This window comes from Typopeltis vanoorti, chromosome 17 (genome assembly GCF_054136105.1).
Source record: "Typopeltis vanoorti isolate ZY-2024b chromosome 17, IOZ_Tvanoo_1.0, whole genome shotgun sequence".
NCBI classification, from domain to species: Eukaryota; Metazoa; Arthropoda; class Arachnida; order Uropygi; family Thelyphonidae; genus Typopeltis; species Typopeltis vanoorti.
Genome location: NC_143565.1, coordinates 17,130,796 through 17,157,268, shown reverse-complemented (window position 1 = coordinate 17,157,268; position 26,473 = coordinate 17,130,796). Strand labels below are relative to the sequence as shown.

Sequence of the window (26,473 nt, the reverse complement as noted above, 5' to 3'; positions counted from 1 at the left end):
TTTTCATCTTAAAAAACAAGACTAGCAATAACACATGTAATTAACAGGCATGATATGTTGGTCTCATAGCCTTAATTGTTTCAGCCATAATTCCAACCACCTGACCCAAATTACTTCCCCTATATAATATCGATTTTTCATCAGTCTTACTGTATCCATCACAAAAGAGCATTTGACTAAATATTGGTTTTCTATACATTAGTACTTTTAGCTTTAATAATTAACTTTTTATCATTATGCTAATTTCTGATTGAATATTGGGTCCCTTCTTCATATTTCATTTCTTTTTTTCTGAAATTTCATCTTCTCTAGGCTCTAGTAACTGATAGCTATGGGCAAGAAAATACATCTTTGAATGCTAGTACTGGCATGGAATCAAAAGGAGATGTGAACCATCAGGTAAATGTGACAGTGTCGGGTAATGGGAAGTTTAATATATATATATATATAAGGTTATTCAAAATGAAGGAGCAAACTGTAATTGCTTATGAATTCTTTATTTCCAGCAATATGAACATGAGTTATACGTCACCTGACAGGAGTACTGTCAGATATTCAGGCACTGTAATACAGCATTCTGTGTCGTATTACACTTGTTATATGAAACATCAAAACAATAGTCCATTTCTTGCCAGACTTTTTGTAACTGATCAACAGTTATTGAATTCACTGCTGCTACAATTCAGTGCCAAAGTTCTTGCTATGTGGTGGATAGGGAGTGGCACATAAATGATATCTTTAAAGAATCCCCAAAGATAAAAGTCTGGGGCGTGAGTGGCCACTTGCAAATCATATGATCATCTGTCCCACTTTGACCAACAGTTAGAAAGAGTTGCATTGAGATAATTACAGACATTATGGTGAAAGTGAGGCAGTGTCCCATCTTGCATGAAAATTAAGTCCGTCATCTTTAGTTGAGGGAACAACTAGATTTGTAACATAATGAGGTATGACATCCCAGTTATTGTTGCCTTGACAAAGAAAAAAAGGCCTATAAATTTTCCTGAGAGAAATTGCTCAAAACATATTTACTTTTGGTGAGTTTCTTTCATGTTCAGTGACCCCCCCCCATATTCTCACGTTATGACAATTCACTTCACCACTTAAGCGAAAAGTTGATTCATCAAAAAAAAAATGAGTTGTGCTGTGAAAAATGCATCCTCCATGTCATTTTGCATAAACATTTTATGCAAAAGTTTCCTTTTTTGTCCCTGGGGTATAGTGCCTGCATTAACTGCAACTTACAGCCTTTCATATGCAGTTGTTTCTTGAGAACACACCATACCATTATTTGAGGAATTCCTAATTCCTTGCTTGTGTGGCTTATGAATTTTCTTGGGCTGCATATGACTGCTTTTGAATTCTTTCAACATTAACTTTGGAAACATATGGATGACAAGACTTTTTCCTTTACAGATGCATCCCTCTTCTTGAAATTTTTTATACTATGAGTAAATCTGTTTATGATGAGGAGGTTTATTCTTCAATTGAGTGTGGAATTTACATTGAACTGTAATTACAGAATTACAAATTTACTTTGCAAATTCAATAACACAAACTGCTTTCTCCTACAGAGATGCCATTTTTGTTAACTCTTTGAGCAAGTGACTGAAGGATCTTTTTGTTTCAAGAGCTTACAGCTTTGTGCAAACACCTCAGAAAAGCATAGTTACTTATGACTGAAAAATCAAAAACCCCAAGACCATTTATGAACTGCTGCCTTCCTGTTTTGTACCAAAGTGAACGTAAAGGATGGATGAATGTCAAGCTTTTTTCAAACTAGTTTCACTATGATTTCGTACTGTCTGTTAAAACTTATTTAAAATCCCAGAATTTAGAACAGAAAGCACTTTTATTATTGGATAACTGACCTGGACATCCTCTAGCAGATGAATTGATTAGTGAGGATGGAAATTTTACAGCTGTGTTTTTGCCTCCAAACTGTACTCCATCGTTGCAACCAATGGATCAGAACCATAATACAATCCATTAAATTAAAATATTAAAGACCTGCTTTTAAATGTAATTTCCCAAAATTATGACGTTACCACATCAATAAAAAATATAAATTTGAAGGATGTAGCATTCTCAGTTGTTGCTGCTTGGGAAGCCGTCAAACCTGAAGCAATTTGAGCATCATGGAAAAAACTGTGGCCTTCTAGAATTTACCAAGATAACTACGGGGATACACAAAAAAGAGGAAATTCAAAACGTGCATAATTTGGTTAAAAATATAAATCTAGATGTTGAAATTTTTCAAATAGATGTTATGGAATGGATTACAGGTAGAACCGAAAGTGAATTTGAAATCAAATCAGATGCTGAAATTAAAAATATGTCGCTACAGAATGAATTAGATGATGATAAAGAACTTGAAGTAAAACGTGAAGAGGCAGTTGACAGTTTTGATGTGTGTAGAATGGGCTAAGCAGAATGATACACCATTCCGCAAAATTTTATTGGTGATGCAGCTCTGAGAAGAAGCATTCGAAAAAAGTTTTTTGCTTCTAAGAAGCAAAAGAAAAGCAATGACTTTTTTTACAAATAAATAAATAAAAAAAAAAAAAAACTTTTTTGTGTTGTGTACAAGAAAGTGATATTTTTTTTACACAAAATAAGTTATGTACTGAACTAAGCAATTTTATTAAATCAGAATCCTCAACAATACAGGTACATACAAACTAAATTTTTTACTAAAATAAACTTGTGTACTGTATTATTTTTTTAAGTTGCATTACAGTACAGTAGCTTTTTTCCTATCAGTTATTTCATTTATTTACAGAATTAAATTGATGTACCATTAGATTCTGATTATTTTTGTCTTAAACACTAGTTATTTTTGTCTGGGGGGAAATTTCACTACTCCAAACGAACACAGTTTTTATTAGTTCGGATTAGTGAGATACTACTGTATATGTAATACTAAAGGCTTGTCATGTAAGTACAAGGTATAGTAAGTATCATTGACTCATTGCACTTGTGTAGGCTCAGTAGAAGTGGTGTGTGCTGTCCATGGTACTAGATCACCAAATAAAGATCATAAGTTCAATTCTAGTCACTGACTAGAGGAACTTTTGCTAAGCCTTTTTTTTTTTTTTTTTTTTTTTTTTTTTACCATTTCCTGAGTTAGTTAATGTCTGGCACAGGCAAGCAGATTTTTTGCTCCATAACCTGAACAAAATTGCCTGTAGAACCCAGACTATTTTGCAGACATTAAATTTACTGTTAGGATTAGGAACCGTGAGATGGCAGCACTTGTAATTCACCTCTCTTCACTTGGCAGCATGTATAATTAGTGATAGTCTTGGGCAAGCTATCTCTGATTGATTACTGGTGGGGACTGAACTGCTCAGTCTCTAAACAGTCAAAGCTAAAATGGCTCACCTACTTCCTTATACAGGAATAAAAGGCATTAACTGATTATTTTATTTTTAACTCTGAAATAATTCAGAAATGGGAGGAATGGTGAGAATATGAGTGTAAGAGCTACAATGTTATAATTATGCTAATTATTGGAATGGGCATTATCATGGAAATGAAATCATTTCCATAATAATGTCCATAATGCCCATACGAGGAGAGAACGATGTCGACTTTATGTTCATCAGGTTCGTACACATCAAATGCGTGCAAAGACGACTACATGTATAAGGCACTAGAAAAGAATAGAGATCTGTAAGTTGTCCAACTGTGTCATGAAGACTGCAGAGAAGAGTATACAAAAGAACATGCAGGTAGATTATTATGTCTATACACAGAAGCTAAGAATATCGAAAACAAAGAAGTAGAGTTTTTTGCCATAGTCAATATGTTGGGACCTCAGATTGTAGGCATTAGTGAGACCTAGCTATCAGATATACTAACTGGTACTTGAATATAAAGGGCACAGTATTTTTATGAAGGATAGACATCCTCTTCTCCTCCACCCACCTGATGGTGGACGGAGGAGTTGAATATCTTCCATTTATCAAAAGCCTAATTTCACAATGGCAATCAGCTCATCATCTGTCACAGAAGATTGGAATTATAAAAACTTAATGCAACATGCTCATACCATTTGTTCACCTCAACTGTTACAGCAGGAATTCTTAACATCGAATGATATATGAAACTCAATGGCTTCTCAAAAGACCATGCAACAGCTTTTTAATTCCTATAATCCTAGCTGAAATAACAAATAAACAGTACGTCAAGTTCCAATCTCATACATTTCTGGCATCTCAGAACCCATTTCCAGAATTCTTCAGAAATACAATTTAGTGGTTACCACTTTTCTTCCTATCAATAAATTATCAGCATGGTTTCCATCTTCAAAAGATGAACAGTTTCCTCTCTCTCTCTGGTGTCTACTAGGTTCTTTGTTGTCATCATTCTTACTTTGGACAAACTGGATTCTCTGTAGAAAAGAGAATACAAGAACACCAATCTTATATTAGCACCAGCAAATCTGAAATATTTGACTTGGCAGAGCATAGAATAGATACAGATCACAACATCCTATAGTGTGAAACATACTTACTTCATTAATGCCAGTATGAATTCGAATGCTTGTTTAAAGAACGTACTGAGGTCTTACTTCACTGTCCAGACTTAGATAGAGAGAGGCAGTTCTTTCAATTTAAAATATGGGAGTCTTATTTTTAATCACACATCAATGATTTTTTTAAATAACTAATAAATTATTATTATTGCAATATTTCCTCCTTTATACCATTACGTTGTTTGATGTATAACATCACGTGGTTCTTACTTTTTCAATTCAATCCATTGTTTGCATTCTACTTTGTAATTAACTATTATCACCATTGATGATGGCCTATGATATTCAGGCTGAAATATATGGCCTTGAATAAATAATATTACTATTCCTTGTGTTTTCTTCATGTTAATTTAAAGAAACCTCTCATGGCACAAGTATCTCTTAAACAGGTATCTATTTTCAAAATTGCTTTGTCTTTTTTAAAAATGTACTTATTCTATAACTTGTATTTTACCAGGGTTATTTTGTCAAAAAAGGTTGGCTAATGAGGCAAAATGCAAACAAAGAATGGTACAAACACTGGTTTGTTTTAAAAAGTACATCTCTTACTTATTATCGGGATCCTACTGCAGAAGATTCTGGGATTTTGGATGGTGTTTTTGATTTAGGACAAGTAATAAGCGTACAGGAAATGGAATCTGACCGAAATTTTGCTTTCTGTTTAACAGTGAGTATTGTTAATTCTTTTCTTTTTCAACGGAATATATACGGCAAATTAAATTATAATTTTTTGACTATGTCAAAAAATTCTTTTCATTAAAAGAATAAATTATTATTCTTTTAATGAAAAATAAATTTCTCTTTCTGTCTGTTTAATTCTGAAGATGTCTGAATATTATTTTTCAGTTTATCATTGCTTGTTAATAGTTACTATTTCTTTTGTTATTATAAAATATAAAATACTGTTTATATATAACTTATTCTGCTATGAAGTTTTTTCTTTAACTTATTATTATTATTATGACTTAGACATGTGTAGTTAATAGTAGTGATGCCTGTTTGGAAAGACCTGGTTTCTTGTCCCATTGCAGTATATGAGCCTTTTATAAAGGGCTCAGTGGCTTTTCAACTAAAGGAGAGTTAATAGGCCTCATGGATAGTAGAATGTTTCTTCTTGGAATCTTATTTTTCATTTACATAGCGTGCAGACTGCTCAAAGAACTTATGTGTGCATACACGCACACACATACACAATTTACAGACAGTATACTTGTCTTATACCATTACTTTCTTTGCCATAATCTTTATGATCCCACACATGTGCATGATTAAGAAAGAAGTAATCTATTGATATGTTAAAGGGTTAGAGTTTGGACTTAATGGGGGTTGTTCCAAAGAACAGAGGCGGATGGAATGGAGGAAAATGATGCTAAGTTTGTTCGTATATTTGGAGTTGAACTGTGTAGGTGTTGGCCAGTGGCTGTTCAAGTTCTTACATGGGTGGAAGAAAGTGGAGGAATAGCATTTGGCCAGTTCAGCAGTAGAGGTGCAATGAAATCACCTATAGAAAAGAGATAGTGCAGAAACAGAGCACCTATAGGAAAGTGGGTGAAGGGAGTCTGTGAGAGAGAGACTGCTGCCAGCACATAGAGAAGTGAGTGCAGAGAATCAATCTGATCAAGTGGCAAGTGATGTGGAAGAATGGGAGAGTAAGACAAGAGAGATTGAAGAGGTTGTTATGAATGAAGAAGTGAGTAGCATGAGTATAGAGAGAACATGTGTGCAAGATAGACAGGGAAATGGGTAGGCTCAGTGTGGACCAGAGGAACACAGTGTGAGAAAGTTTGATGCTCCAAGAGGATGTGAATGTATGTGTAGACTAAAACGAAAGGGGATGACCTGGGATCAAGGGAAAACAGTTGGATTTGAAGAAGTTCTAAGATGAATAAGGAGAAAAAGAAATGGCTCGAGTTAAGCATGGAGAAGTCGCATCAAATAAGTAGTATCAGTGGAACTGGCTGTAGATCCAGGAATGAGCTGTTATGTTTATATATGAATGCTAGAAGTGTAAGAAACAAGGCAAACAAAATGATTGCATTAATTGAGCCTGTTCACACAAGAATTGGAATAAGTGAGACATGGTGAGACAAGGGAGGAGGAATGCTATTGATAATAGAGAAAACGTTATGTCCATACAGAGTAGAGATGCAAGAAGAAAATAGTGCCAGTGGTTTTGAGACAGTATGGTGTGAGATAGAGGTGAATAGAATGAAATACTTGGTTAGATGCTGTTATAGCCCTGGTAATATGGATGGTTGTGACTATGAAATGTATAATCAAATTAGCCAAGCAAATAAAAAAAAGGGTGATTACTATGGATGATTTTAACTATGGCAATATAGACTGGGATGATGAGATAGCAACTGGAAGTAAAGAAAATTAGTTTCTTGAGTTTTGAGAGACAACTACCTCAGACAGTATGTAATAGAGGTCACACGAGGATTGGGGGGGTCTAGAATTTGATCATCTCATCAGAGGATGTAATTATAATTGAGGTGTCAAATCACCCTCCAGTTGGTGAGAGTGACCATGAAGTGATTACCTCGGTGGTTGCCAGCAGTGTGAGGACCTCTGTGAGAAAAGGGTATATGCGAAACTACAAAGCTGGTGATTATGAAGAGCTCAGAAGACAGCTTGCATGTGTAGCATGGAATGAGGAGTTAGTTGGAAAAGAGATTAGTTCAGCTTGGGGGAATCAAGATTTGCCTAGTAGAAGCAATGTCTAAATGTGTTCCAAGGGTCAGAAGGTCAAATAAGGTAGGTGTGAAATGGATGAATGAAGAGATTAAGCATGCGATACAGGAAAAAAAAAAAGGCATAATGGAGGCAGCATAAGAGAAGTGGTAACCAATTCCATGAGGATTGCAAAGACCAGATAAGGAGGGGCAACTTGGTTGATAGGGTAGCAAAAGTGAAACATGAGCAGCAGCTAGTTAATGAAGCCAAAAAGAATCCTAGGGAGTTATTTTGATATGTAGCTAGCAAAAAAAAAAAAAAAAAAAAAAAACGATTATGGAAGGATGACATTGATTGGAGAAAATGGTATAAGAAGAACTGCTGTGGAAGATATAGTGGAGATACTTAATGAGCAGTTCATGAAGGTCTTTCATTCTTGTGAATGTGATGTCATGGAGAGATTGAGAGTAGTTGATGATTGGGAGGAGAGACTGTAAGTGAGCAAGAGATGTATGGGGAATCAAACAAACTTGATGTTAATAAGGCTGTGGGACTTAATAATATATCACCACATATTCTGAAGGAATGTACCAGGGAATTGACATCTGCCTTGACATATCTTTTAATATGAGTCTTGCACTGAGTCGAGTTCCAAAGGAGTGGAAGGAGGGCAAGATTGTATCTGCTTCATAAGGGAGGTGATAGAACTCTGGCGTCAAGTTATAGGTTTTGTGGTGTTGTGGTTAAGTTGTTGGAGAAGCTGGTGAGAACTAGGATCCAGAAGTAGGTTGACAACAAAGGTATTATCTTTGATGGATAGCATGGATTTGTTAAAGGAGGTCATGTTTTAGTAATTTACTCACTTATTACAATAAGGTGATGGCTTCCTTGAACACAAGAGAGGGATACACAGTAGTATACTTAGATTTCACAAAGACTTTTGATAGAATTACCACATAAGTTGATAGTTAAACTAGAGCAGATGGGGTTGGATATTAGATTAGGCATTGGATCAGCGACTGGCTATTTGATAGGTATCAGATAGCCAATCGACCAACCTTTGCCAGCAAAGGTTGGTCGATTGGTAGAGCCTCTGCTACTAATGACTCAGTTAAATAAGTTTGAGCACGGTTAGTAGTTGGAAGGGGAACCAATCATTCGATGCTGTTGGCACACTCTCCCTCGATGAGTCTTTGGACTCCCTGGAGGTGTCAAATAATAATAATTATAACTCTCCATCTCAGCTCGCCTCTGTCATATTGTATCAACAAACTAACAATTTCTACTTTCTCACTCTTCTTTTTTGCATGCACTAGCAACTCTTTTATATCTTCTTGCATATGACACTTGTTGCCTGCTAAATCATTTGTACCAGAATTATATTGTCATTTTGATAATATTTTTAAGATATTCCATTTTTTATTTAATTATATTTATTAGTTAGTGTAATTTTTTACTTTACTCAATTAAGAATCAAAGCTATATAACTGAGAGGAGACCTCCACATAGCCTATAAAGGAATGCAGAGAACCGACCAGGGCTTCTGACCTAATGTCCAGTCCTCATCTTCTCGTGGTGCACCCTGTTGGGTATCTACCTGGATACTAAACGAACGAGGATGGGCTGGCAATTTGGGATTTAGCCGACCAAATTGTATTCTTATTGGCTTAAACCAAAATACAAAATGATGGTACAACATGACAAAAGTTCATGCCGGCTGGGGGGTCGCCCTGTTAAACAAGGCCTCCGTTGTTTTCGCCAGGGAACCAGGTCGAACAGCGAAAAGTCAGCTACTGGAACAAATCTGAAAACACACCCAAACTCAACATCACCAGAGTTAAAGATCGGTATTATCAACATAAGAAGCCTGAATGGCAAAGAAATGGAGCTAGCTAAAGAATTAAATAAGTACTAGATCGACATAATAGGGGTGACTGAAACAAAAAAGACAAAAACTGGTGAGATCTTTGTGAGCAATAAATACAAAATGTTATATTGAGGCAATGACAATCGAGGAAAAGAAGGAGTAGCCATAGTATTCAACACTAAATACGAGGCTAATCTTCTTGAATGGCAGTCAGTCTCAAGTAGAGTAATGTGGGCAAATATGAGAATGGGGAACTGGACAACGAGACTGATTTGTGCCTATGGTCCTAAAGAAGGTTCTACTAAGGTAGAAGTGGAGGAATTTTTTGATGCTTCAGGGAAAGCAACTGACACAATGAAAAAGGAAAAGTTGGTCCTTGTTGGGGATCTAAATAGCACAGTAGGAAATGATTGTCAGACATACAAAAATATTTTGGGAAAATTCGAAGAAAAGAGCAAAGCTAATAATGGCAAATTCCTGTTGGATTTCTGCTCAGGACATGGACTGGTTATTACTAACATCATGTTCCAACATAAAAATGTGCACAAATTCACATGGAGAGAAGAGGCAAGGAATAAGAAAAGTCTCATTGACTATGTTACTGTTGATAGTGATGTTTTCATCTTGGTGCAGGACACCAGAGTGTACAGAGGATTTGAAATTGGAAGTGATCACTATTTAGTCTTGATCACGATAAAATTGAATTTCATATTGAAAAGAATAACATGTAAGAAAGTTTTAAAGCAAATAAAAGTTGAGTAGCTCTCAGATGTGAACTGTAGACTAAAATACACAAAGGTTATTCAAGAAAAATGAAAGAGTTTGAGAACAGCAACCAAACCTTGGAGATTCAGTGGCAAGCCTTGAAGAAATCCACATGCCTCTCTGGCTGATTCAGCCAGAGAGGCATGTGGTGAGGTTGTCTGTAAGGATAGAAAAATCAGAACTCTATGGTGGAAACAGGAAGTTAAAGAGGCGGTGAAGGAAAAGAGGAAAGCATATCAAAAGTTCCTGGCACATAAGTCAGCTTGTTCGCTTAGAGAATACAGAGACAAATGTGAAAAAGCTAAACACTATGTAAAACTAGCTAAACAAAAGTCATGGGAGGACTTCGGCAAGAACATAGAAAATAAATATCAAGAAGGTGGTAAGATATTCTGGAGGTTGTTGAAGAATCTTAGAAATGGAGGAAAGAGTGCTGTAAAAGTAGTTAGAGATGATAAAGGCGACATGAAAACGGGAGAAAAAGATAACCTTGAAGTATGGAGTAATTACTTTGAAAAACTGCTAAATGAAACAAGCAGTGATGAGAGCACAGTGGTAAGAAAACACTGACCAGGCATGCAGTCAGGATTACATATCCATACTTGAAGTAGAAAAAGCCATCAAAGGCTTGAAATGTGGAAAAGCAGTAGGAGTAGATGATATTTGACCAGAAATAATCAAGTATAGTGGTATAAAAGTCTTACAGTGGCTGCACTACATGGTGCAGAGGGAAGAATTCCCGATTATTGGAGTAGACCTCTCATAGTACCCATGTACAAAAAGGGAAATAAAACGGAATGTGAGAATTACAGAGGTATTTCCCTACTAAGTGTTCCTGGTAAAATATATGCAAGTATACTTGAGAAACGGTTGAGAAGGAGTGTGGAAGAGAAGCTTGGTGAAGAACAAGCTGGAATGAGGCCAGATAGAGGCTGTCAGGATCAGATCTTCACTTTACGACAAATAGTCGAGAAATCATGGGAATATAACAAAGATCTATATTTAAGTTTTGTCGATCTGGAAAAGGCATATGACAAGGTTCCAAGAGAGAAGTTATTCAATACACTACAGTTATATGGTGTCAATGGGGCATTGTATCAAGCAATACTTAGTCTTTATTTGAGTTGTAAGTCAGCAGTTCGAATTGAAGGAACTACAGGAAGATGGTTTAATGTTCAATCTGGTGTCAGACAGGGATGTACATTATCTATATGGATCACGTTAAGAATGAAAGTGGTATTAAACATAATATCAAAATTGGAGATATTAATGTCAGCTCTTTGCTTTATGCAGATGATGTTATACTTCTGAATAAATCCGCTACAAGTCTGCAAGAGTCCCTGACTAAATTGAATAACTGTTGTAATAGATATGGTATGAAGGTCAGCAATAAAAAGACAAAGAAAATGAAAATAGGCAGAATGATTGAAAATGTCAACTGCGTAATATTTCAGCTACTTAGACATGATTTTTAGTGAAGATGGTCAATTAAATATGGAAATAGACAACAGGGTAGGAAGTCAATTGAATAAATTTATATGGAATAAGAGAGAAATTAGTCAGAACACTAAATTAGCTATATACAAGACAGTGTTCAAACCAGTTTTAACTTATTATTATTATTATTATTATTAAAACAAGACCTCATGGAGTCAAAGACTCATCTAGGAGGTCCTTTTATCTCACACACATCTCATCATACCGGGTCTTAAACACATTCAAACTCCTTGCAGACACCACACTCTCAGGCAAGGCATTCCAATCATTCACAACTCTGCACGAAAAAAACCTGCCTCTCACTCCCCTACTCACACCCTCTTTATACAGTTTCCAGGTATGACCTCTGGTTCTCCCCTGATCTCCCACTATTCTCTGTAGAACTTCTCCACCATTGATCCTATAACAACCCCTTACCAACTTGTAGGTCTCTATCATATCTCCCCTCTTCCTTCTCTCCACTAGACTCTGCAAATTACATCTTTTCAATCTTTCCTCATACTCGACATTCCAGAGGTCAGAAACTACCTTAGTCAGTCGCCTTTGCACCCTTTCCAACATCTCTTCATCCTTCTGAAAACCAGGTGACCAAATCTGGGCACAATAGTCCATGTGTGGCCTAATCAAAGCCTTATACAATGGAACAAGAATCTCCCTACTTCTACACGTCAGTGTCTTCCTCATCATTCCCAGAAGTCTTTGTGTTGGCTTCACAATTTTGGCGATGTGTCCCCTAAATTTTAGATCCTTATCCACTATCACTCCCAGATCTCTTATTTCCTCTACTTCCAACAATATATTCTCACCAAGCATAAATTCTGCATCCCATCTTTGTTTTCCAAATTTTAAAACCTTACATTTTGCAACATTGAACCCGCATCCCCATTTGCTTGCCCAATCACTCAATTTATTCAAGTCTTCTTGCAAGGCCACAACATCTTCACTACTCTTTATGGTTCGTCCCAACTTTGCATCATCTGCAAACAACTGAATATCTCCATCCAAATCTTCGCCAATATCATTAATATACAAGTTAAATAGTAATGGCCCTAAAACAGATCCCTGAGGCACTCCACTAGTGACTTTCCTTTTCCTGGATATTGCACCCCCATACACAACTTGTTGATACCTATCAGATAGCCAGTCTCCAATCCAATGCACTAATCTAATATCCAACCCCATCTGCTCTAGTTTGACTGTCAACTTATCATGAGGTACTCTATCAAAAGCTTTTGCAAAATCCAAGTATATTACTGTGTATCCTTCTCCTCTGTCCAAGGATGCAGTCACTTTATTGTAATAAGTAAGTAGATTACTAAAACACGACCTCCGTTTAGCAAATCCATGCTGTCCATCAAAGATTATACCATTGTTGTCAACCCAACTCTGGATCCTAGTTCTCACAAGCTTCTCCAACAACTTAACCACAACACCTGACACACAGATAGGCCTATAGTTTGATGCTTGAGTTCGATCACCTCCTTTATGAAGTGGCACAATCTTGCCCTCCTTCCACTCTTTAGGGACTTGACCAAGTGCAAGACTCGTATTAAAAAAATATGTCAAGGCAGGTGTCAACACTCTGGCACATTCCTTCAGAATACGCGGTGATATATTATCAAGTCCCACAGCCTTATTTACATCTAGTTTACTCAACTCCCCAAACACCTCTTGCTCACTTACAGTCAGTCTCTCCTCCCCATCATCAACTGCTCTTAATCTCTCCATGAAGTCACATTCACAAGATTGAAAGATCTTTATGAACTGCTCATTAAGTATCTCCACCACACATTCTGCAACAGCTGTCTTTATACCATTTCCTCCAATCAATGTCATCCTTCCATAATCATTCTTTCTTTTGCTGGCTACATATCGAAAGAACTCCCTAGGATTCTTTTTAGCTTCATTAGCTAACTGCTGTTCATACCTCTCTTTAGCTACTCTCACCAACCAAGTCACTCTCCTTGCCTGGTCTTTGTAGAACTCATGAAATTGGTTACTTCCACTTCTCTTATGCTGCCTCCACAATGCCCTTTTTCTCTGTATTGCATGCTTAATCTCTTTATTCATCCATCTCACACCTACCTTATTTAACCTTCTCACCCGTGGTATACATTTAGACATTGCATTCACTAAATATTTTTTGAAAATCCCCCAAGCTGCATTGATATCTTTTCCAGCTAACTCCTCATTCCATGCTACACCTGCAAGCTGTCTCCTGAGCTCTTCATAATCACCCCCCTTGTAGTTCCACATATACCCTTTTTTCACAGGGGTCCTTGCACTGCTGGCAACCACCCAAGTAATCACCTCATGGTCACTTTCACCAATTGGTGGATGATTTGATACCTCATTGATAATTACATCCTCCGATGAGATGACCAAATCCTCTGAGATGACCCTTAATCCTCTTGTGCCCTCTGTTACATACTGTCTGAGGTAGTTATCCCTCAAAAACTCAAGAAACTCATTTTCTTTACTTCCAGTTGCTATCTCTTCATTCCAGTCTATATTGCCATAATTAAAATCACCCATAATGATCACCCTTTTCTTATTTGCTTGGCTTATTTGACTATACATTTCACTATCACCACCATCCACATTACCAGGTCTATAACAACATCCCACCAAGTATTTGATTCTATTCACCTCTATCTCACACCATACTGCCTCAAAACCACTGGCCCCATTTCCCTCTTGCATCTCTACCTTGTATGGACATAACTCTTTCTCTATCATCAATAGCACTCCCCCTCCCTGTTTACCCCTTCTATCCTCACGAAACACATCATACCTTTCCATCTCTATTCCTGTCAGGATGTCATCCTCATCTAACCATGTCTCACTTATTCCGACAATCTCTGGGTGCACAGACGCAATTAGTGCAACCATTTCACCCGACTTGTTTCTTATACTTCTAGCATTGGTATACAAACACAACAACTCATTTCTGGATCTACAGCTAGTTCCACTGATACCACTCACTCGATGTGATCTCTCCATGGACTGGGGCCATTTCCCTTTCTGCTTCTTCATTTTAGAACCCTTTGCAATTCCATCTGTTTCCTTTTGATCCCTGATCATCCCATTACTTTCCTGCCTACACATTCTCTCACCTCCTCTTGGAGCATCCACCTTTCTCACGCTGTGTATCCCTGTCCACCCTGAGCCTCGCCGTTTCCCTGCTCCTCTTGCACACCCATTCTCTCATTTTCTATACTCATACCACTCACTTCCACATTCATTTCCACTCCTTCAATCTCTCCTGTCTTACTCTCCTGCTCTTCCACATCACTCCCCTCTCGATCTGATTCATTCTCTCTATTCACTTCTCTACCTTCCAGCAGCAGTCTCTCCAAGCGACTCACACCATACCCACTCAAATGCAGTCCATCGCTCCCATACAGCTCACTTCGTCCCTCAAACTCATTCCACACATTAACAAACTGTACTCCCATCTCCTCACACATTTCAGCCAGAATATCATTCATAATCCTTTCTCTCCGCCTCATTTCACCACAATCATACCTAGGCAACACACTGACCACCCTTCCTGTCACACTATTCTCCTTTATCTTTCCAAGCAGTCTCCTGACATTCATTTTGACATGCTCTTTGTTCTCTCTCAAATCATTCGTACCAATTAATACAATTAACTCTTTTGCTCGTTCCCACCTCATATTCAATGCCTCAATCACTCTACTCATTTTACCGCCTGGAAAACATACCTTGTGCATTTTATCCTCTAGCACACCTTTAATAATGGAGTCGCCATACAATGCCACTCGCTCATCTTTTGTTATCTCTTTCATGCCATCATGATTTATTTTAATAGTTTTGACCTGAATTCTCTTAATTTCATTCCGCATCCATTTCATTTCTTGCTTCATCCAATCCAATTCACCTTCTGAACCTCGCGACACATTCACTCTATCATTAAATCTTTCTAACTTTCTAACTCTCGATCCCCTCTTCTCACTTTCCCTCTCATTCATCCTTCTTTGTTTCCGTACTTTCGGTCGAACATACGTCCAACTTTCACTATCATTCTTCTCACTTTCACTCTCACATATCTTTCTTTGTTTCCGTACTTTCGGACTTACATGCGTCCAACTTTCGCTATAATTCTTCTCACTTTTACTGTCATTCATCTTTCTTTGGTTCAGTACTTTCGTTCCAACATGCGTCCAACTTTCACCATCAGTCATTCTTTTTTCACTATCATTCATTCTTTCGATTTTTTTTACTTGCGATTTCTGCACCACGCCATTTCTACTTTCATTCGTTCTCTCAATTTCGTTTCTTTCCGCCTCACTTTCGTCCCTTTTAACATCCGTTACGGTTGTCAAATCGCTCTTTTTCTTTTTTCCTGATTTTTTAACATTTTTTCGCCTGTCTTTCTCGCCATCCTCTTTCAAAGATGAATGAGGATGGCGAGTGCACTCACGACACAATCGGTACTAGCACTTTCTGTCATCAACTTCATATTCGCATTCATCAATTCCTTGTTCAGGTCACATTTCGCACACACCCTTCTTCCATCCGCACTAAACATCCACAAATCATTTACGTAGTCGAAGGAATACATATAACAGACCTCACACTTAACGAACCGACTGAAATCCAAATTAAAATCCTGGAATGACAATCACTTCACCAAAGACTAGAGACTTCAGATATGAGAGTCCTGAGAAAGTTTAGGGGCATGAACAGATGGCATCAATGGCAATATCATTAAAAATGAGGATATTAGGAAAGAACTTGACATTGTCAGCATTCATGAATGCGTTAGCAGAGCTAATCTCAGGTGGTATGGTCACTTAAATAGAATGGGCGAGGAAAGATTAACAAAACAAGTGTTCTCTGCCAGGTTGGCAGGAATACGACCCAGAGGAAGACCAAGATATAGGTGGATTGATATGGTACAAAGTGTCTTAGATGATAGAAATATAAGATCTGATAATGTTGGAGTCTTGACAATTAACAGACTGATTTGGAGAAAAATTGTAGATAGGAAGTTAGTACTGATGTAAATTTTTCATGTAGTACTATCATATCCTGATAGTACACCCCTTGAGGGTACATGGCAGGAATTTGATGATGATGAATTATTAATTTTACTTTGGGATGCAGCCATCACTAATTTGACACAATGCTACTGTTGTATAAACTGTCAGTGAAATACAAAGAAACCATGTATTGTTTCCATCTTTATTTTACTGAAGTGTGAACAAACAAAAGTTTTTATGATTACTCTGCCAACCTTATCACAAACTATAGTATAAATGAGCAAATGGTAACTCGAAACATTATCATTTTCATGCCACTTCAGTCTTTCAGTATGCAATGTGGTGGTGGTGTCCTGCAGTTCCATAGGACTCTAAGATTTTATGCCACACTGCTGTGATCTACAAAGATTCAAATGCCTTCCCTTCATATAGCAATTATGAGTGTACATAAGTGTATATCCTGCTATGAGTGTGTGTGTGTGTGTGTGTGTGTGTGTGTGTGTGTGTGTGTATCCTACTATATATATAGTGTATAATGGATTGTGTATAAGGTGTTTTTCCCCAATAAAATATTCTTATAAGAGCTTGCTTCTTTTTTTTTTATTTTAATACCAGAGATGAAGATAGTATTATGTTAATAGTTGATTACATTCCTTGCTTCCACTACGTGTAATTGCGATTTACTTTGATGGGTGCTCTAAGTTAGTATCTAGCTTGTACGGACAACACTGTTATAGATATAGAATCGTTGAATGTAAATAACGAATAATTATTAAAATCAAAGCTGTTCTAATTGCTAGAAACCTCAACATAAATATAGGAGTAACCTGTTTTGGTCATCCTGAAGCAGGTTAGTTAAATGCAAGTTGATTACTAGGGTGACAGGAATTTTTGCTACCTTTCTATCTAATAGTAATATCAGATTCATAATAACATGAAAAAAAAGTGATTTATTTGTGATTTGTTGGTTATTTATTAAGCTCTTTTTTACTGCATTTACTTTAATATTATTTTTTTTTCTTTCTGTTTTTAAGATGTGGGACAATAAGAAACATGTTCTGTCTGCTGTTACTGCTGGCATTAGGAACAACTGGATTCAAGCAATCAAATATGCAGCTAATCTATGCGATGTAATACCAAAGAAGGAATTGTCAAATGGAGAAAATTTACTCCATGATGATAATAATCCATGCTTAGAAATAAAGGAAGATGATAAAGTTCCTTGGCCATTAAGTCCCCTCCCATTGCAAAATGAACCAGAAAAACTTGTAGACTTATCTTCAAGTGATGATCAGTCTGAATATTTTTCAATTGTTGATGAAGAAGAAACAGCAGATAGGTCATCATCTCCAAGGGCATTACCACCCTCTCCTCCTTTAAACAGGACACCCATGTCTCTAGTGAAGGAGCGGGCTCGATCTCGATCAAATTCACATACTCAGATTAGCAGACAATGCTCCTCTTGTGAAACTTTAGAGGAATGCACTCATATAGCTGAGCAACAGAGTGATGGTACTGCAAGTGATCATTCAAGCATGTGTGCAATGGATTCACCATTTTGGGAAAGAAAAAAATACAAGGTAAGTAAATATTACTTTATCTGAAACGTACCTCTAGTTAATTGTATTTGCCACATGTTTATAGGGTTGCCAGTGTTACAGATTTTCAAAATGTATAATAAGTGTTTAATTAAAGATTTGCATTAATTAGAAACTATGGAATGGATTATGGTTACTTACTTTTTTTCAGAGGATATTTCTTTATAATATTATTTTTATAACCTTAATATTGTAATGTTACTCAGCCAGTGACTCTCTTCATTCAATTTCACTGTCAGCATTTTAGAGAATGGAAATCATCTTGAGGATTTAATGTCATGTTTGATGTGGAACATGTATTACATTCTTACTCGAATAATTCAGCTATAAATCCATGTATTTATAACTGAAATAATATTGTTGGAAAAACTGAGCAAATTGAAAGTATATGCAGTTTATATGCCATTTTGAACATTTTAAGTTTTAATCTCTAAGTTTCATGTGCATTAGAGTACTTCTTCAGGAGAGTGAAGTAAAATACTAAATCAATACTTGATTGATTTAGTTTTGCAGTAAGCAAGTGAATATTGTCAATAATGTAAATATTTTAAATAGACTAACAATGTTGCATATGCATGATTCTTGTTATATTTTGATGAGTACTGATGTGATGTATAGAATGCCTAAGATCTGCACATGCTAGATTTTTGATGAAAGACGACTAAATCTAATTATTATTATTATGTATATCTCTGTAGTGCAATTGGAAGAATGACAGTATGTTGCACCCTTTGATTGGGAAAAGGCCCGAGTTAGATTCTCATCATTATGAGAAGAATCTTTATATGGACTTTTTCATCTGAAGGTGAGTTAGCTAATTGCATACAGAGGTGGCACAGTTTTTTCTTCCAGAAACTCAGGTTTTTCATCCCATGTACAGTTGGATCTCTCATCAGAACACATGCAATTTACATACAAATAATATTGTGGGTGGTAATGATGGGCAGTAGATGGCATTGAAAGTAACTGTATGTAGTAGGAGAATCAAGTAGTGGGGTAGACAGTTGGATGTGTGTAGCAGAGCGAAGTAAGGTGCCCTCCTTCTTTGAGTCCTTGGACTACTTGAAGGTGTCATGTAATAATAATAATATTATCAGAATGTTCACATGATCTTGCTAATCCTTTGACCAAGCTATATAATTTGCATGTGTCAGAACAGGGAAGATTCCACAAGAGTGGAAAAAATGTATGGCAATCCCATTACACAAGGATGGTGCAAAGATGGATATATCCAACTATCGACAAATCACTATTCCAGGAGTGGTGATGAATATTTTGGAAAAGTTGGTTAGCTCTCACATTCAGAAATGGGTTGATATAAATTCTTTACTTTGCAATGAACAGCATGGGTTTACTAAGGGAAGGTCATGTTTTAGCAACTTACTCACATTGTATAATAATATTACCACTGAGTTAGACAAGGGGAATGGATACACCATGATACTTTTGGATTTTGGTAAGGCTTTTGACAGAATACAGCATGGAAGGCTATTGCATAAATTGGAGAATATAGGATTAGATTATGGGCTATTGGCATGTATAAGAGGATGGCTGACTGACAGATTTCAAAAAGGTGTGTATGGGAGATGATGTGAATCTGCAAGATTCAAGGTAACCAGTGGTGTGCCTCAAGGATAAGTCCTTGGTCCATTGTTATTCAATCTGTACATTAATAACACTGGATATAATTTGGCATGCAACAGGCAGCTATTTGCTGATGAATGCAAAGATGGCTAGGGTAATCAGGAGTGCTGCTGATATGCAGTACTTGCAGAATAATCTGGTGTGAATAGTAGCGTCTCCCTTGATGAGTCCCTGACTCCCTGGAGTTCTCTCTTTCATCGAGGGAGGCCTCATGCTACCTGCACCAGATGTCACATCTGTTGTTGAATTCATTCATGCCATTTGCACACACAACGTCCAATGATAATCTATTCCAACCCCCCCCCCCCCCACTTCTTCTTGATGGCAATCATTCTCAACTTCCAAGGATGCCCTTGCATCCTTTCCCCGCCCTCCATAAAATGAAAAATTCCATTTTATGAAATCCTGTATTGATTCTTTCAAAAGTTTTTAAGTCTCAGTCATATCATCTCTCTCTCTTTCTCCTGTTTGCAGTCTACAAATTCTCAATCTGTCTTCATAATCAGTATTCTACAGTCCTGCATTTTAATACTCTCCATTTTAACACACCACTCATTTCAGTAACATTTCAGTAACATTTCAGTAACAACTCAGAGGATAATTTGCAATTATCCTCTGAGTTGTATTATGTGGATGATGTTATACATCTAAATAAATCCTCTACAAGTCTGCAAGATTCTCTTACTACATTCACAGGATTTCACAAAGCTATAAAAGTGATAAACAGCAACAAGATAGCACTGTGGTATATTTTTCATATAGTACTATCATATCCTGTACACCCTTTAAGGGTATATATCAGGAATTTAATGACAATGATGGTATATGGCCCTTGAATTTCAACTTCTTGTCTACTAAAACTCCAAGATCTCTAGCCTGATCAATTTCTTCTAGCATGATTGCACCAGTATAATATGACATTGGATATCTAATTACACTAAAGTGCATGACTTTACATATACTAACACTGAACTGACAGTCATTTTCATTCTGCATGTACTGCATATCAGCTGCATTGCAGATTACTCTGCCTATCTTTGCATTATCTGCAAATACGTGCATGTCAATTGTCAAATACTTTCCAAATGGCATTAATGTATAGATTGAATAATGATGGACCAAGGACTGATCCTTGTGGTACACCACTGGGTACCTTAAATCTTGCTGACTCACCCATAAACCACTATTTGATATCTGTCAGTCAGCCATTGTCTTACCCATACCAATATTTTTATAATTCAATCTGATATTCAATTTATGCACCAGAATTCCATTCTGTATTCTGTCAAAAGCCCTAACAAAATCTGCAAGTATCATGGCATATCCATTTCCCTTGTTTAACTCAATGGTAACATTATTATAGGAGGTGAAGAATTTGTGAAACATGACCTTCTTAGTAAACCCATGCTGTTCATTGTAAAGTATAGATTTCTGTCAACCTATGTCAAACCTGTATGCGAGACATGACCAATTTTTCCAAAAATCTTCACCACCATGCCAGAATCTCTGGCATAGTGGTGAATTGGATACATTGGCCTTTACATCATCCTTGAGTTAAACCATTGAGAAAAAATGTATGGGTTTACCATACATCCTTTTCATTCCTTTGGAATCTTCCATGTTCTGAGACTCAAGTTATTATTATTATTATTTCGGGCAACTCCAAGGAGTCGACAGACTCATCGAGGGAGGCCCTAACATCATGTCAAACCCAACTATTCGACATTCACACCGTATCTATCATACCTCACCTTGAACTCATTCACAGTCATAGCACCCACAACAGACTCTGGTAGCTTATTCCACTCATTTACCACTCTCCAAGTAAAAAACTTGGCTCTAACACCACTGTTAACCACATTCTTGCCCAGCTTCCATGTATGGCCCCTAGTCCTCCCACCACCAGTCCTATTCTCAAAAATATCTTCTGGATTAATCTTATAGTATTCCTTCAGTAATTTGAATGTCTCAATCATATCACCCCTTTTCTGCCTATCAACCTTTTTTTTGCAACCCACAAATCTTCAATATGTTCTCATAAGGTTCATTCCACAGACCTGCCACCATCTTGGTCACTCGTCTCTGGATCCTCTCCACCTCCTCCCCATCAAGAAGAAACCCTGGCGCCCATATCTGGGCACAGTAGCCCAGATTTGGTCTTATCAGGGCTCGATATAGATGAACAATAACTTGTTTGTCTCTGCTTGTTAAAGTATTTTTCAGTAACCAAGTGATTTGATGAGCTGATTTAGCCACTTTTGCAATGTGCCCCCTAAACTTCAACTTCCTATCCACCAACACTCCCAATTCCATGGCCTCATCAATCTCCTGGGGTACAGTTCCACCAATGTGATATACTGCTGCTAATCTTTTCACTCCAAAATGCATAACCTTACACTTTGCCACATTAAATTGACATCCATTTTCCTTAGCCCAGTTCTCCAAACTATCCAAATCATCCTGCAAAATTTTGACATCTTGTGCACCCACAATTGCTCTACCCAACTATGCATCATCAGCAAACAAGTGAACACTTCCTCTCAGATCCTTTCCTATATATATATTAATGAACAGCAGTGGTCCAAGAATAGAACCCTGCGGCACACCACTAGTCACAAGCCGTCTTTTGGACTCAACTCCTGAATAAACCACTCTCTGGTATCTCTCCATCAACCTCCCTCCTATCCATCTCACCAACCCTATATTCATCCCCATCTGCTCCAGTTTACTGATTAGAGTTCCATGTGGTGTCCTGTCAAAGGCCTTGGCAAGGTCCAGTAGGATCACTGTAAACCCTTATCCAGTTCAGCCGTCACTGTGTTATAAAACGTGAACAAGTTACTGAGGCATGATCTACCCTTCACAAAACCATGTTGTCACCCATATGGTATTTCATTTTCATCTATCCAATCCTGTATTCTTCTCTTGACTAATTTCTCCAAGACCTTGACAACAATTCCTGATATGCTAATCGATCGGTAATAATTTACAACAGCAGTCTTGGAACCTCCTTTATGCAGCGGAACTATTTTCCCCCCTTTCCGCCCCCTCGGGACTAACCCAGACCCGAGACTCAAATAAAATGGTCAAGGGTACTGACAATTCTTTAGCCGCTTCACGTATGACACAAGCTGGTATACCATCCAATCCCACAGATGTATTGATATTGAGGTTTTGCAATAGACTACTCACCTCCACTTCATTCACCACAATTCCCATATAATCTATTGGTTCATTCATTTCTGCAATGTCACCACCTGGATGATATATTTTTGCAAAGTGCTCGCTCAGTAATTCAACTATATCAACTGATTTGGTTACCTTCCTACCATCGGCAGTCTTTAAAATCATTTTGCCATATACATTTTTTCTTTTACTTGCAACATATCGAAAATACTGTTTGGGATTATCTTTAGCCTGCATGGCCAATGTTCTTTCATAATCCTTTTTTGTTTTTCTTACCACACTCGTTACCCTTCTGGCCTGCGCTTTATACTGTTCATGTGCCTTCCGGTCACCTTTCTCCTTAAATTCCCTCCATAGTTGTTTCTTTTTTTGCAAAGAAAATTAATGGTGTTATTCAACCATTTATCCCCTACTTGATTTATTATTCGGAATCTAGGTATACAGTCAGCCATTGCTTCATGCAAACACTTCTTAACCCGCCTCCCATGTACTATCAACTTCTAGCCCTTGCAGTTGTACATGCCATGGCACTTGAACCAATCAAACTCCTAAGCTTGTCATACTTACCAGCCCGATAATTCCATATATACCCTTTCTGAATTGTGAATTCCACACCTTTTAGCCACCTCCCAAGTCAAGATCCTATGATCACTCTCACCAATTGGTGGCAACTTGGTCATATTCGTTACAGCAAAATTCTCAGATGCAATTACTAGGTCAAGCACTCTCTGACCCCTAGTATTTTCCATTACATGCTGTCGCAGATAGTTATCTCTTAATAACTGCATAAAATCCAATTCCTTCCTCCCATGTGTCCTCTCCTTCTTCCAATCAATGTTACCATAGTTGAAAACTCCCATAATAATTACTCTCCTTCCACTCATTTCTTCTATTTACTTATGCATACTATCTCCACCATCTATTCCATCACCTGGTCTATAGCTGTATATTTTGTTCTGCTAGTTTCAATCTCACACCAAATAGCCTCAAATGTGCTCTTTTTTCTATCCTGCAGTTCCACTTCTATTCTCCTTGGGCATAGCTCATCAGCTATCATCAATAACACTCCTCCCCCCATTTTATTCTCCCTGTCACTCCTGAACACACCATACCCCTCACATTCAATCCCACTAGCTGTGTCATCTTCTGTCAGCCATGTTTCACTATTGCCAATAACCTGTGATCTGGAAGTGCCAACCAAGGAACAAAAATTCTTCCTTCTTGTTCCTAATACTCCTGGTATTAGTATACATGAATTGCAGAAGCCAATTTGTTCCATCCCTATTTTGATGCCTTATACTAACTATCCCATTCTTATTCGTGGTCTTTCCTACTAGCTTAGGCATATTGCACTCATTCACACACTCAACTGTCACCCTAAAGTCTGCATGTCTACTCCCCCCCCCCCTTAATAACTAGTTTCCCTGATTCTGCACATTCACTTCCACTACATTCAACAACACCTTTTCAAGACTCTGTACACCAAATCCATTCAAATGTAAACCATCCATTTTAAGGGTGGGCTAAATCCTTTTGCCCATCGAACTTATCCCACAAATTCCACACCACTCATCCTGCATAATTCATGCATAAAGTCATTAGAGTATAGAAGGAGGGCTATACTCTTCACTGTCATACCGTGGCAACAGACTCACCATCCTAACTCTCTCACTGTTCTCTTTTGCTACCTCAAGCAATTCCTTCACATCCTCACTCATAGCCATTTTGTTTCCTTTCAAATCATTTGTACCTGCTGCCACTATCAATTTTTTCACCCGCTGCTTTTGCATTCTAATTGACTCACTTACATTCTTAACGTTCGCACCAGGTTGGTACGATTTTGAAAGCCATGTCTTTGTCCAAGGAGAGGGAATAGCTTATGTTTGCAAATCAGCAGCTGAGAAGACTTCACCTGCCCACCTTCAACATGCTCCTAAACACCCAGCAAAAAAGATGTTCTGGGATTGTTTTACACATGATGGTCTAGGATCACTTGTGCATGTTGACAGTATGATGAAAAGTGACCAATGCATAAATATATTGGAGAAAAGAACAGTCCCACAGATCCAGAAAGACAAAGAACTCAACTTCAAGATGATCCATGCCACACTTCAAAAAAAAGTGAGAGATCCTCAAAAATCACAACACCCAATTGCTTTAATGGTCAAGTAACCTTCCTGACATTAACCTAATAGAAAATTTATGGGCCCTAGTGAAAAAGACTTTGAAAATTAAATTGTGATACAAAAGATAACTTAATACAATCCATTATAAAAGTATGTTTCAAGATGCAGAAATAAGAAAAATATGTTTTATGTTGGTAGAGTCCATGCCTAAATGAATTAATGAACTTATTAGGTATAGAGAAGTACATATAAATTATTAAGTGAAGTTGGAGTTTAATTTTTGTACTTATTTTCTTGCAAAATTAAAGTTTTTCTTTAAAATATGAGCGTTTGGATTAATTTGTTTACTGCTGTATAATGGAATATATTTATCTTTTAGAGCAGGGGTCCCCAACCCTATGCCCTCGGGCACCATGGCACCCGTCGACCAATTTGTGTGTGCCCGCCGCTGTTCAACCGTGTGCCGTATAGTTTGAAATAATCACACAACAATTCATGGCATGCTATATGACGCATGCGTTAATGACACATGACGAGTATTAAACGCATACAATGTAAAGTAGACGTGCATTCGAAGTTGTTCATTCCAGTTTAAGAACTGGAATATATCATCATATTCTCATAATTATGAAGGACTGGCCAATGAAATGCAATGCCAAAGATCACACTAGCTTATATATATATATATATATATTTAAATATTTATATAATGTAAACTTTTAAGTAATAAAACATTTTATTATAATGTAAACTTTGTATGTATTCATTTAACAAAAGAATTCAAAAAATTTGCTTGAAAAAAATAGATGGTGCCCGTCGCCCTATCGGTATTTTAGAATGTGCTCTAGGAAACAAAAAGGTTGGGAACCCCTGTTTTAGAGGGTAAGTGACATCCAAAGGTGGAATTTTTAAATTTCTCTAATCATGTTCAAAATCCTAAAATAGTAAGTTCATCTGGATAAAACCATAGTGGCTGGCACTATTTGATACTGAAGTTTTATATCATTCGGTTTTTTTTTTTTTTTTAATTTTCTATTTATTTTTATTTCAGATAGATTTTAATACACTTTAAATTGTTAATATTTAAATATTTTTTTGTGTATACCACACATATATGCTGAATATATGTTTTGTTCATGTAGGATGATGTCCATCAATGTAAGGCTTTCTCATGAACATGTTGTTTTCTGTCATCCATATGCATGAAACAGTAATGTACCAACTAACAAGTGCTAATAAACACTAATTATTATTATTATTAACACCAAACCTCCAGGGAATCAAAAGACATCACAGGAGGTACCCAGTGTTACAAAAAGTCCATCAATGTTATCCACATTCACCACAATATATTTCAAAGCTGAAACTCCTAAGGCAGTAGAATATGATTGTACTTTTCCACTAGATATTTCAAGATATTAGAAGTTTCAGCTTTAAAAAAATAAGAAATGTCATATGACTCAGTATCATAAGTTTTAAAGCTGAAACTCCTAATATCTTGAAATTAGGTAGATGACTTAACTCCTCGTTATTTTAGGATTAGCATTTAAATATTGAAAATAAAA

General features: G+C 37.0%; 1 protein-coding gene across 3 annotated transcripts in view; it reads left to right on the top strand.

Moving 5' to 3' along the window:
- Positions 1 to 26,473, top strand: part of LOC150097192 (uncharacterized) — a 336,086-nt gene that overhangs the window by 228,759 nt on the left and 80,854 nt on the right. For 2 of the 3 annotated variants that reach the window (XM_090406865.1, XM_090406864.1), the window contains exons 10-12: positions 313 to 399; positions 4,998 to 5,207; positions 17,389 to 17,934. In XM_090406865.1, coding sequence (XP_090262991.1) covers positions 313 to 399; positions 4,998 to 5,207; positions 17,389 to 17,934 — 843 coding nt within the window. The remainder of the gene's footprint in view (positions 1 to 312; positions 400 to 4,997; positions 5,208 to 17,388; positions 17,935 to 26,473) is intronic. The other variant, XM_090406866.1, reaches the window with a different exon arrangement.